General features: G+C 42.4%; 1 protein-coding gene across 2 annotated transcripts in view; it reads left to right on the top strand.

The window, feature by feature from the left end:
* The first annotated feature begins 2,234 nt into the window (after positions 1–2,234).
* PLOD2 (procollagen-lysine,2-oxoglutarate 5-dioxygenase 2) overlaps positions 2,235–14,118 on the top strand; it is a 100,789-nt gene continuing 88,905 nt past the window's right edge. Inside the window, exon 1 of one of the 2 annotated variants that reach the window (XM_030330024.1) lies at positions 2,235–2,370. In XM_030330024.1, coding sequence (XP_030185884.1) covers positions 2,250–2,370 — 121 coding nt within the window. In that variant the 5' untranslated portion in view covers positions 2,235–2,249. The remainder of the gene's footprint in view (positions 2,371–14,118) is intronic. The other variant, XM_030330023.1, reaches the window with a different exon arrangement.

Below are 14,118 nucleotides of genomic sequence, written 5' to 3'. Positions count from 1 at the left end.
GAAAATCCCCAAGAAACACTGGCTTTATACAAGCCTTCTAGCCCTGACCTTGTGACTCTCAATAGAGGAGAAATGTCGTCGTAACCTGCAGTCATCGGTGGACCTTGCAATTGAAATACACACACACTTGCGAGGTGGAGACGCTGTTTAAGTGTGCACGGGGGCGAAAGCTAGGCTTTTGTGGCAGGGCAAAAAGCTAGGCTCTAAGCAGGTGAATTCTTGAAGATATGGAACAACCAGGGAAGCAAGGAGTCCAGTTCACAAAGTTTGGCAGAGTTCAGGTGCAGTAGCCAGGTTTTGGAATTCTGGAGACTGAGATTTGGCCCAAAGACTGGCCATTCCCTTGAGTCCTCAGATTCAGAGGACTGATGTTGTTTGTTTTCTGCCTGGTTTTATGGAGTGGCGCTGGCCACACACTGAGGGATGTTATTAAGGAATCCATCCCTGAGCTTTTTCTTCTTCGGGCTGAATAAACCTTATTTCATTCTTCTCACAGGTCATACTTTCCATCTCTTTAATTATTTGTTACCCTTCTCTGAACTTTCTCCAATTTTCCTCTTAAAATACTGAGACCAAACCTTCAAAACACAGTAACAACTGGCTTAGTTCTGGGCATAGGAAATGGTTTTCTAAAACGTCACACCCAGGCAACAGTTCTTTGCAGGTTTTTCCACCTGTTTTTAACGCGACCATTAAACTGATATGCGACTGTATCTATATAGAGGTGACTCATCTATATATCTTGAAAATTTGATCATATTGGGATATCTTTTTCAATCATTTTGTTTTAAGTTTATTTATTTATTTTGAGAGAGACAGAGGCAGTATGAGTGGGGGAGGGATAGAGAGAGACGGAGAAAGAATCCCAGGCAGGCTCCCTGCTGCCAGCACAGAGCCCAAGGAGGGGCTCGGACCACGAACCCTGAGATCACGACCAGGGCAGAAACCAAGAGTCCACTGCTTAACCCTCTGAGCCACCCAGGCGCCCCAGTCATTTTGTTTTAACTTCAAAGGCTCAGAGTTGGGAGAAGGTGTTGGCTCCAATCTTTTTTTTTTTTTTTTTTTTTTTTCATTTTAGGAAAAGAGCGGTAAAAGATTACAGAATACTGCCGTATTACCAATCTGATTCTTTTTCTCCCATAGGATAGATCACTCAAATCATGAAATATATGGAGCACAACTGTCACGCCCGTGCTTTCGCTCCTGCTCATCCCAACAGCTTGAACACCGGGCTAGCTAAAATGTGACGAGACGGAGTACACAGAAAGTGAATTTGCTTAGACGTGAGTCAAAACGGGAAGCAGGGGAGGACGCGCCAGGGACCTGAGAGATGGCTCGGACGACTCTGGGAGTAATTTTCCATGTGCACTGAAGGAAGATCTTGTAAGGCACAGCCTCAGGTTACACACGCTGGACTGCCATTCCGCAGGATTTACAAGCCATTACTGGAGAGCTCTCCTGGCCCAGGCGGGAGGAGGAAGAAATGTTCGCCGGACCATAAAAAAAAAAAAACCTTTAGGTTACAGAGTAAAAGAAAAACAGGGCCCTCCTTCCGCAGAGGGAAGAAGCTCGCCCCCCTGGGGGTAGGGGTGGAGGGTGGGGGCGCTCCGTTTCCAGGACTTAAGAGTCTGGCGAGGTTGCCGAGGGTTCGCAGCCGCTTCTGATTAGAGGGTGTCTGACACCCACTTGGGAGAACTCGGGCAAATTCGCACCCTCGGAGGCTCCCGGGAAGCTTCTGGTGCTGAGGCAGCAGAGAAGAGAGCGCCGCCCGCGCGCCGGCCTCCCCGCGGCTCCTCCCCACTCTCCCAGGCCCCCACTCCCAAACTTAAGCACACGCTCCCTGTTCCAGCCAGAGCCCTGCGTGAGTCTCTACACGTAGCCGCAGACAGCTCCTTAAATAGGTCGGAGTTGAGCAAACAATCTCAGACGTGGGGCCCGGGAAGGCGAGCGGAGGCGACCGCACCGGCGCGGCGGGTCAGTCGGCGGCCAATAGCCGGGGTGCGGCCCGCCCTGTCGCCTCCCCCTCGGGGAGCCTATAAGTTGCCCGCGACGCCGGGGGGCGCCCGCTCCTCCGCGCCGGCCTGGTCTCGGCCGCCCTCCCGCCGCTCCGCCGCGCGCACTTGGCCCGCCGCCTCCCGCCCGCAATCGTCGGCCCCGGGCGGACCGGGGTCCCCGCGCTCTCGCGAGAAGTGCGCCGCTGCAGGGCAGTGGGGGCGCCGGGGCCGGCGCCGGCCCTCGAGAGGCCGAAGATGGGGTGCTGCGCCGGGAAGCCGCAGCCGCTGCTGCTGCTGCTGCTGCTGGCGCTCGTCTTGCAGCTCTGGAGCCCCTGCGTGGGTGCAGACCCGGAGAGGCCTTCCAGCATCCCCACAGGTGAGCCCTCCCGCGGTTTGCCCGTGTCCCGGGAGGCTCGGCCGGCGGGGGTGGGGGTGGGGGCAGTTCATTCATCTACTGGCCCTTCGTGCGGGGCTGGCCAGGTGAGTAGGTGGGGGGGGGGCGTCCCTCCCCAGGACTGCAGAGGTGAGTAGGTGGGAGCCTGCCCTTCGCCAGGACCACCGAGGTGAGTGATCGTCCCTCCTCCTCGGGACGGCTGAGGTCTTCTCCAGAAGTGCGCTAGGGCGGCGCTGGTCCCCGGGGAAGCACCCGCCCTCGCGGGTTCTCGGAGTTCTCCGTAACCTGGGAGCGCACGAAGTTTTCCTTCAGCACCAGTTGGGGTTTCCTTTTCGTCTTGCAGGTCACGGGGCACCAACACCTTTCGGGCAACTCTCCTTTCTCCTCCTGTCCTGGAATGGGCATGGTTTATTCGTGTTTGAAGAGGCAGTACTCCCTCTGTGACCTAAACACGGGGCTCAGTGTACTTTCTGATTGATGGTGACACATTCCTTCCAGCGCCCCAGGAAGCAGCCGGTAACACCTACCTCTTGCCAAAAACAACGCTCAAAACCTTGGCTGTTTTCTCTAAGACGGACTGGCTACCCAATACCTCCAGGCGGCAGCTTTCCTCCTTGGGGATTTGGAGGGGAAGCTGTGGACACACATCTCCCCTTAGCCACCCTTTTCCTAAGCCTGGTGCCATTTCTTGTTTTCAGAAGCTGGAACTGCGGCGAAGAGTGCAGTCAAGTTCGTGTAAAACAAAACTTTTTACATTTAGCAGCATTAAAGAGCCTCACCACATGTTTGTCCAAACACACTCTGGTGCCATTTGCTGCGCAGGAGATATCCTTGGAGTATTCCACTTTTGTGCTCTGGCTCTATGGTCAGCTCTCTGAAATTAGATCTTGCCTTTAAATGTCCTTGTGCTGTACTGTTTCTTTTTTTAAATTAGGATCATTTTGTCTTTTTTTTTTTTTTTTTTGTAAGCAAATAGGGCGTTTTTCTGCTTGAACTTTAAGCGGAAGGACAGAAATTTCTATTTCAGGTTTACAGTCAGAAAATGACATTTGATGTAGAACCCAGGTAGTCCATGTAAGCCATAGTTTTGTCTTTATCTTTTCGTGTTTCAAAAGGCTTCAGTGGGCTGCATTGCCTATCTTTCTACATTCCTGCCAAACAGTACTTGCTTTGTGAGCTTGAGAAACTTCAGCATTTAGATGGATTTTTGTCAGTTACATGATGCTTTTCTTTCTCCTAGATGAATGTGTTTGGTTCACAATGCATTTCTGAAACCTGTGTGGTTCTTTTAAATTTGAACTAAGTTTTTTTCATAACTTTAACATTTCCTTCTAGTAAAACACCTAGAAAATAGACAAGTAAATGCCTCCAGCAAACTTGGAAATAGGGACATTAAAAAAAAAATCCCTAGAAAAAAATGACTTTCTTTGTTGAAACACCCAAGGAAACCTTACCGGGAAATAAAATAACCTCGAAGGGCTTTTCTTCCTTTAGAGGGACCTCTTCAGGCTTTGTATATTTTAGTTCACTGCATTACGGACACCATCCCCCCCCCCCAACCCCCCCCCCCCGCCCCTTTTTAATAGAAGGTATCTCTGTGCCTTCCTTTAGGCTTACAGTCAAAGTCATCTTGCTTTCCCACTCTGGCTTTTAAGTTTCATGGACCTGGACAGTAAAAATTTAACGGATTGTAGCATAAGAGGGAATTGTAGATACGAATGTTTTCCCCAGAAAGTGACCACATAAAACCCGCTGCTGAAATCTGAGTTCTGGTTGATCTTGGTGGGTAGGCATGGGGAATTCAGTTAGCACCTACATGCAGGAAGATATTAATTCGTAATACGTGGAGGCAGCAGAAGCCAGTTTGAACTTTTGTGTAGGTAAATGTGATTAGCTGATAAACATAGAGGGTACACTGCTTGATAATACGGCCAGAGTCATGGACTGTGTTTCATTTTCTCCCTTAAAATACTACAACTGAGAATAGCTAAATTGGAAACTTCCTTATCTATCTAAGCATCACGTGAACTTTAGAACTCGAACTTGTCTAGCTTACTAGGAGGTCTTTAAGAAAAGTGCTTATCATTTCTCTCCAGCTGTATTTGTCACCATGTCCCAGTTAGCCATGAAGAAATGGATTATACCAGGCTTTCTTGGCCCAGTTGAAATTTTGAGCCAGATCATTATTTATTGAAAAGGGCCGTCCTGCACATTGTTCTATGTTTAGTAACATCCTTGGCCCCCACCCACTGGATACCAAAAGCACCCTCCTCCAAGTGTGAGAATGGAAAATGTCTCAAAATGTAAAAGGATCAAATGTCTCCTGAGGGGAAAAATTGCCCGAGGTTAAAAACACCTGGATTAGAAAAATCTATGCGTATGGGAGGCAGTGTGGCGTTATGGTGTTACTGGAATGATAATAGCAACTCCTTTTTGAAAGCAAATGTTTATAGTGATTTTCCGTTTTTCCACTGTAGTAAGGAATGTGCTATTTGAATCACATTAATCAAGTTTTGGAATCTCGTTTTTCCTAGCTCTGTTTGATGCTGTGTGTTGACCAGAGTTGAGAACATTGTTTTTAGTTATACCTACTGAGAGTTCGCTTGTGTACTGTGTTCGTTCCTTTTTGGTTACCACTTTGCTTTTAGCATGGAAAGAATCTAAGTAAGATTTTGGTTAATAACACTTATTTTCTCCTAGAATTATTTATAGGGATTTTACCATAAAAGTTTATCCCTTTGGGAGCTTTTGAGGCAAAACTCTCCTAATGAGTTTCCACAAATCAGATTAAAACCCTCATTTATCTTTCCTATAGTTTTCTGCCTTCCAGATGAGAGAAGGAGATGTGTGGATGTATTTCCACCAAGTATTTACAACCAGGTCTCCAGGCCAGGATCAAACTTTTTGTGTGTTTTCTGAGGTACCTTGACTATTGCCTGATCTAAGTTGGGCAGAAACCAAGTTTTGGGCAAAAATGAAGGAAATGGTTTCAGATGTTTCTGTCAAGGCCAGTATTTTTCAACCATGTTCATTTATAAACTCTTTAATTTACTCTGGCACATTCAGGGAGGAAAGCAAAGGTTTGTCCGATCTGCTGATGCAAACTGGCAATTTGGGGGGTGGAGAAGGGAAGACCAAGGTCCTGGAGAAACCTCTGGAAGGGGGTGTGGAGAGAGAGAGAGAGACAGAGAGAGAGAGAGAGAGGGAGAGAAACCTCTGGAAGGGAGAGACAGAGAGAGAGAGACAGAGAGAGACAGAGAGAGGCTTGTCCTTCTGCACATTTTCTGTGTCCTGGGCTCCAGCCGCATGGAACAACTCACCATGCGTAAAAAGACTGTGCCTTTTATTTCGTAATATAAAAAGGGACATAGAAAACACCTCTGGAGAATGTGAGGATAGTAAATGAAAGGTAAATTAAAATACCCCTTTCTTCCCATCACACCAACTTAGACATTTTAAGAATAAACTCTGATCATAACAACTCTTTTGAGGATCGGAACCTGCAAACTACTGGTTGAAGTGCATCATCCTTGGAGGACAGTTGAGTAATGTCTAGTGGAATTGATAATTCACATACCCGGCAGGTCTGCATGTACAATACTCTCACATTTCTGTGTCTGTCTGTTCTCTTTGAAATTCTACTCATTGGTAAGTCTAGCTCCTTGGAGATCCTTTCCTTTACTGTCTTCTGTTTGGCTCACTTTCTCACTTTTTAATGCAGTTGGTTTATATAAATAATACCTACTTTTATGATTGCTTTTTTTTTAATGTTTATTTTTGAGACAGAGAGAAACAGAGCATGAGTGGGGAAGGGCAGAGAGAGAAGGAGACAGAGAATCTGAAGGAGGCTCCAGGCTCTGAGCTGTCAGCACAGAGCCCGACATGGGAGTCAAACCCACGAACTGTGAGATCATGACCTGAGCCGAAGTCAGACACTGAACTGACTGAGCCACCCAGGCACCCCTGTATGATTGATTTTTATGTTTAACAAACTGTAAATTCTTTGAAGTGAGGGACTAAGTTATTCATTTTTGTGCTCGTCACGGTATCTTCCCTGTTCTGTCACCAAGGTTCTCGATGTATATTTGTTGAGTTTCTGGCCCACTTGTAGAATTTTGAAAAGTAGTATGCAGTCAGTGAGATTGCTAGCTGCTCATTTCCCTAGGATTTTGACTGAATTCACCAACCTCCCTTTCTCTACCTGGGGACCCATACACTAACATGATGTAGCAATTTATCAATGAAATATCTGACAAGGCCTTGTTTCTGAAATGTGGTTGGCAACTCGTCTCCATGGGCTATATCTTTCTGCTCTACTTACCTTAGTTAGTATAAAGTCACACCTTCAGGAATACTTTCAGGTGATTGGATATCATGATTTTTCAAAAAAAACTTATGGATGGTGAAGTGCAGACTTGAAAGGGTTATATAACTTGCAGAAGATCACATAGCTGGAAAGCTACACAGGAGGAACTTGTGTCCTTTCTCCAGGCCGTGCTCCGTGTCTTTCCTGACCTCCTTATTGTTCTGTTGGACTTTCGGGACCTGGGGGAAAGAAATAGAGACCAGGCGTCAGAGACCTAAAGAAAAAAAAGGAATGTTTTGCTAAAAGGGAAACACATATTTGTAGGTTTATGTAAATGGTGGGGGAAAGGAATTGGCATGGGCTGCGGGAAAACTGGGCCCTAGGCCAGGGTGGCAAACTATGGTTCTTGGTCCAAATCTGGTGGCACCATAGCTACCTGTTTTTGTATGGCTGGTGAGTTAACAATCGTGTTTACCTTTTTAAATGATTGAAGAATATCAAGTGAAAAATAGGACATTGTGACATGTGAAAGTTATTTGAAATTCTGTAGTCAGGGTCCATAAAGTTTTATTGGCAGACAGCCACACTTATTTATTTATAAATGGTCTGGTGCCATAAGGCAGAGTTGAGTAGTTGCCACAGAGACTGTATGGCTTGCAAAGCATAGATTATTTACTATCTGGCCCTTGTATAGAAAAACTTTGCGGATCCTTGTCTTAGGAGATGACATTCCCGTTTAAGCTGTGGCTCAAACAGATCTGCTCTCTTGGAATGAGCCAGATTCTGGACAGTAGCAGCTGATTCTGGGCGTTTGAAAGGCCTGTTTTTCATTTTAGACTTTCCAGTGATTTCTGTGGTGTCTTTAATATAGTTTTAGGGCTTCTCTGTTATTTCTTTTTAAACATGGCATTGATGCTAACTAGACATGTACTTTGTTATAAATAGTGTACTTATGATCAGAAAGGAATAAAACACTAATGGCTGATTGGAAAGGAGATACATCTTCTTCAGAGCTAGTGGGTGTTCTAGTATTTTGGTCTAGAAACTTGGTTATGAATTTGTGGCTCAGTTCCTGGGAGGAAATGATTCGCACATTCATCAATGAGTACTTTCATTTTTCTTCAACAATTGCTATGAATTAGACTGAACTGAGAAATTGGTAGCCTTTAAAGTGACAAATATTTTTCTTTGACAGTTTACTAGCTTGCATTTGCAGTGGTGTGCTTGCCTCACTAAATTAAAAACCATCGAGAGTATATTAGCCAAGATATACTTATCCTGAGTAGTAGAATTATAGACTGTGTGTAATTTGTTATCATTGTACTATTTACTACCTTAAGGCCTACAGTGTTACAGCCTGTGTTTGGAAATGATGTTACTGAGGATGGTCTAGCAGTACAGAATTTATTACTTTTCTATTAACTATGTCACAGGAATGCCCCTTCAAACACTATTGTTTATAATCAAAAAATAACTTTCAATATCTCCCACTCAGGATAACTTTATTTTAAAACACAATTCAAAGAGTGGACATGTGTTATTTTTATACACAGAGGAATGGTTTCCATTACATGTTTTCTTTTGCACGTTAGAGGAGGGAAATTGACTTCTGTTAATGATTTTACTTAATTTTAAGTATAAATGTCTTTATTAAAAAACCTAATTCAGGCTAGTGTATTTATTTGCTTGGTTACTGAATTGACTCAAGTATTTTTCAGAGCTTAAATTGTATTAGTAGCATACTGTAGCAGTTTTGGGAAAATAGCAATCTTTTTTTATTCCTATTGAAATTTGTTTATATCTTCTCTCTCAAATTTATATCTTAAAAGAGATGTGACTGAGGAAGAAGCTTAATTTGTTAGTGTGGAAATATACTTCATTTACTATTTCTATTCTATAAGGAATTTGTTTTAAACTGTAGTTTGTATAGGTTTAGAATTAAATTTTGTCTAACATGGGAAAAACTTTAAACCAAGAATGAGTAGTAGACAGACAGTCTTTGCTTTCCTTTTTAAGATCAACAGTGATATCTTTTCTTTTACTGTTCTTTCAAATTTTATTCTTCCTACAAGGGAGTATCAGTTTCTATGCAAGTTTCTGAATGATGGGAGCACTCCATTATTAAGATGGAATGTCAGGGTCTGCTACATCTGAGTATCTTCTCCTTTTAGGCTGAAGGTTCATATTTCTGGAGAATGACTGTGTTTCTAATCAAAATCTTCACTAGAAAGGTAAAAAAAATAAACACCACATGTTAATTTTAATACAATTGAAAGAACATGCAAAATTATATTCTCTACATTTACTCTATAGTAAGTATACAAATATACTATGTAAAACTTCTAATACAAGTAAGAGTTTTGGTGAACATGCAATTAAAATGAGACTAAATGGGAGGATGGTCAGGAAAAGTGTTTCTAACAAATATGGTTAAGTTAGTAAAATAGGTCAGAGTTAGAATTAATCTCATTTGTTATATTGATCATTATGTTGATTTTAATAATTGCTTTCATTGTTTGTGGGTGCATAAGACATCCCAGTGTGTATTACACAGAGAGAGACAGAGCATGAACAGGGGAGGGTCACAGAGAGAGGGAGACACAGAATCTGAAACAGGCTCCAGGCTCTGAGCTGTCAGCACAGAGCCCGACGCGGGGCTCGAACTCACGGACCGTGAGATCATGACCTGAGCCGAAGTCGGACGCTTAACCGACTGAGCCACCCAGGCGCCCCTGCTAATGTTTTTTAAAGTTCCTTCCAAAGAGAAAGAGAGAGGGTTTTCCTCTGATTTAAATGCTAATGTGGTTCTGCTCCTCTGTGCTGTGGACATTACAAGGTAAACATTCTTATGGCATGAAGGAACTTTCAAGCACATGCAATTTATTTTTTATTAAAAAAATGTTTTTTAATGTTTATTTTTGAGAGGAGAGAGAGAGAGCCTGAGCCTGAGCAGGGGAGGGGGAGAGAGAGGGAGGCACAGAATCTAAAGCAGACTCCAGGCTCTGAGCTGTCAGCACAGAGCCCGACGTGGGGCTCAGTCTCACAAACCATCAGATCATGACCTGAGCTGAAGTCAGACGCTTAACCGACTAAGCCACACAGGTGCCCCAAGCACATGCAATTTTTATCTCTCTCCCTACCATCCCCAGTCAGTCCCAGACACTCAAGTACACTAAGTTGATTATACATCATGCCACACAGCTTCACGCTCCTGCAGGCACAGCAGGGAGTGGAAGAGGTATGTGGAATCCTAGCAGTCTTAGGTTCTTCATTCTGGGCATTGTTCAGGAAAAACTCCAGAAGCTCTACTCCTTAATTCCCGTGGCCACAAAGTCTCAGGACAGAGCCACTGTCCTATTAGCAAGGCTCTGACATTGACTCGTCTGTTTCACTGGTTTGAAGCCTTATGGGGCTTAGGGTGCTGATTACTTACAGTTACCACATACACATAGGGCTAAGAAGGGAGCCAGTTACTTTTAGGTATTTTAATTCTCCAACTAGTTCTTTAAACATTTACTCCTTTTCTTCCTGGTTCTATCAGTATGATAAACACCAGCAGCCATTTCAACATCTCAAAAACAAAAAATCAGCAAATACAGAATTTAAATCATTTCTTAAAAAAAACACACACACACAAAAAACCTGGCAAACAGTTTGCAGGCAGACTAAAATGACCTCCCTAATTCAATCACCTAGGGAAGTCTCACAGAGCTGTTATGCAGGAAGCAAACTGGTCCTTTGATGGGATTTTCCAGTCATGCCCAAGCCAGCAATGAGGCCCCTTGTCTTCAGAGGCGCCCCCCCCCCCCCCTTCTCCTGCTCTAGCCATGTTAGGTCTTTCCTGGCCTCCAGCTGGCACCACAACTGTGACCAGAGTGCTCTGCTTGTCCAGACCATCTAAAATTCTTGTCAGCCACATTTAGAGAAGGACAATTCTCCTTTTCTTCTTAGTTTAGTTTAAACAAGGTTGGAATTTTTTAAACACTGACTTTACTAGGTAACCAAAGGCAAAACAAAACAAAACTCCCAACTGGAAAACCACCAAAGCAAAGAAATGAACGGACTTACAAAGTAGAGACTCAGAGTTCTTACTATACTCTGACTTAAGTAGAGTTAGAGACCTGCATACCTGGCATTTTTTGGGCAGTTTCTAGGTTCTGGGTCTTTGCTCAGCTTTTCTTTCTCCATTCTTCAATCCCATTTCTACTTTTTCTCACCATGTTCTTTTATACATACAGCTCTTTCTTCTCCACGGTTGGAGTCCATAAAGTCCACAGACTTCGTATTTCCAAAAGTGTTGCTAGGTTGTGAAATAATAAGAAATATATATTTTGGTCTCTGCCCCTGGTTCCTGCTAATATTTGGTCTTTGATCCTGGTTCCTGACACAGAGCTTCTAAAACCCTTGTAATTTTTGAGTGATAGAAGTATCTGTCATAGAACTACTAAATCCCTTAGAATTCCCTAGGTGGTAAGAATGGCTTTTGTTCTAATGAGGTGACTCTTGATGGGCTCTTGAATGGGAGCTCTTCACCAGAAAAATCAAGCCATGATTAGAAGCTTGAAGCTTTCAGCCCTGACCTTCGTCTTCTGAAGAGGGATAGGGTTTAGAAAATAAGTTACTAATTGGTTATACCTACATGGTGAAGCATCTATAACAATCCCTAAGGTATGGAGTTTGGAGAGCTTCTGGGTTGGTGATTACATCTATATGCGAGGAAGGTGGTGCGACCCAACTCTATGGGGACACATGGGATCCTTTCAGACCTCACCCTATGTATCTCTTCATATGACTCTTCACTTGCATCTTCTAAAATATCCTTTGTAATAAATTTGCAATAGTAAGTAAGTTGTTTTCCTGAGTTCTGTGGGCTGTTCTAGCAAATGATCAAACCTGAGGAGGAGCTCTTAGTAACTTCTTATTTGTAGTCAAGTCGGACAGAAGCTGTGGGTTACCTGGGGACCTGCTACTTATGATTGGCATCTGAAGTGGGAACAGTCTTATGGGAATGAGCCCTTAACTTTTAGGATCTGTGCTAATTCTGGTTGAATTGAATTGAACAACAGGATACTCATTTGGTCTGGGAAAATTGGCCAGTGTGGGGAAAAAGTCCACACATCTGGTGTCAGAAGTACTGTGTGTAGTACTAGAAGAGAAACATTCCTGTATTTCCCTAGACATAAGTACACTAGGTATTTTTATAGTTTCATGGGTCATATCAGCATAACCCTAGCCTTTGGCCAATCTATTTTCTTTTGTAAGGAAAAGTTTTAATGCATTTTTGCCTATAACTCTTTTGGTGTTGCTTTAATTCTTGGTTTTGAGCACCAGTTTACATTAGCTTTTATGAGTCTACATACTTTAATAAATCTATTTTATTTAATTAATTTAACTTTAAAAATTCTCCCAGAATACATTTTTTCTAGAGGTAACTAACCTATTGTAACTTCTTAGATACAAACGTATGCTAGAAATAATTCCCATTGTGTAATATTACAAAGCATGACTATTAATATTTCAAAATTTAATTCGAGTATTTATTCATTGGCTAGTCTGTGTTCTGTGTTGCCTTATGGGAAGGAGAAATAGAAAAACAAAACAAGACAAACAAAAAAACACACCAGACTCAGTCCCTGTTCCATATTGAAATTCTGAGATTCTTACAGGAGAAATGATGCATATGTAAAACTGAACAAATCAAAGAAGCACTTACGGTGAAGCAGCCTGGCCTGTGGGGAATAGCACTGACATCTGGGTATCAGGAAACCTTGATCTAAGTTCTAACCCCTCCATTCACCAACCTTGAGCCAATTATCTTGCTTCTCCAGACTTCCTTTGTAATGTATGTTCTTTATAGCTCCGTTATTTGATGTCTCTTGAATTGTGTCAGGAAGTGGAGTGGAGACAAAGGCTGCAGGAACCAGAAAACAGATCTGAAGAAACTTACTATCAATACATCCCTTGTGCCAAAGGAAGCATAGACACAAAGTTGCTTTGTATGTTAATATTCTAGTTCTCTCAGGAGCTGGAGTTGGACAGGCCTTGATACTGCTTTTTTCCCTAATTAACTTTTGATTTAGAGGTAAGAAAATAAGCCCAAGAATAACTAGAATTAAATTTACATTTAAAAATATTCCAAGGGTTTTTATGTGAGAGGAGAAACTAGTCTAGTGTTTGATATGAAGGTGTTTTCTGTCTTCTGAGAGAAATCATGTACTCTTCAGTACATTTAAATACTGGAAGCTGTTTTGAAAAATGGCTTTATATTCCTCTGCTTCAGTCTTGACTGTTTAAGTCCTACTGGTTATTAAAAATGATGCTGGTAATTCTCTAAAATTAAAAAGAAGCTATTGTAAAAAATTGGAGGCCCTCTTCCAAATTGTTCCCGAAACAGTCATCAAATCACCTATCTAATTTTTAGATTCACTAAATACCTTTAAAATATGATTGCATTCAGTAAACTGGAAACATGGTAAATAAAAAGAAAATCAGTTTATAGGGTAAAAGTATTTGTGTGTGTGCGTATGTCTCTGTGTCTGCATGTGTCTCTAGCCATGGAGATTAGTTAAGCCTTAAGAATGGATTATAAAGTTGGAATGCCTTTTGATCTGGACTTTTCTTTGGTATATTGCTCAATCACTGTCACAGTACCATTTATTCTACGTGTGTTTGCGCCTCTGGAATGGAGTATACCTTGTGAGTGGTAGTGTCTTAGACCCAATCTTTTCAGGAGATGGTGCCCTATGCTTTTTCTCTTTTCTTGGCTTTTACTGTTACTGTTTGCAGAGATTTTATGTAAATTGAAGGAAGCAGTTCAAATAAAACAATTGGAGGGGGAAAAGGGTGGCTTAATTTTGAAAATATTTACAGTTGTTACTTTTTCATGTGCAACATTACCAAAAATCACAGAACCATTTAGCCTGGATGTTGTTTTTGGAGATTAACTGTGGTTTATTGAATAAGAAAGTAAGCATTAGCAGATGTTTTTTCCTATAGAGTAGGTAAGGTTAAAGAAAGATCTCTTTTAAAAACTGATAAACTAACCTTTGTATTATTATTTAACACAAAGCGGTTGGTATTTTCACGTCCCATAAGCATAAGGTTTTCTCGTAGGGTATAAAATCCTAAGCAGCCAAGCCCCCCTTCTCCATAGCAAGTCACGGACTGGCCTCGATGGCAGTGGTACGAGCAGCACCATTGTGGGCTACTATTTATGGATGAGTGGATAGGGAAAATTTTTCAGGTTGAGGGTAAAAGATAAACTAAGAAGCTTACTTTATACCGAACATGCATACCTAAGAGATGACTACAATTCATAGTTAACATCTTTTCTGTAACTGGATGCAAGATGTGGATTTTTCTTAACACGTGTCAGAATAGCCCACACTTGAATTAGTTTCAAGCATATTTGAATTGTAGAAAAC

Source organism: Lynx canadensis, chromosome C2 (assembly GCF_007474595.2).
Source record: "Lynx canadensis isolate LIC74 chromosome C2, mLynCan4.pri.v2, whole genome shotgun sequence".
Lineage (NCBI taxonomy): Eukaryota > Metazoa > Chordata > Mammalia > Carnivora > Felidae > Lynx > Lynx canadensis.
The sequence above is the reverse complement of the archived record's forward strand: the minus strand, read 5'-3'. Positions and strand labels throughout refer to the sequence as shown.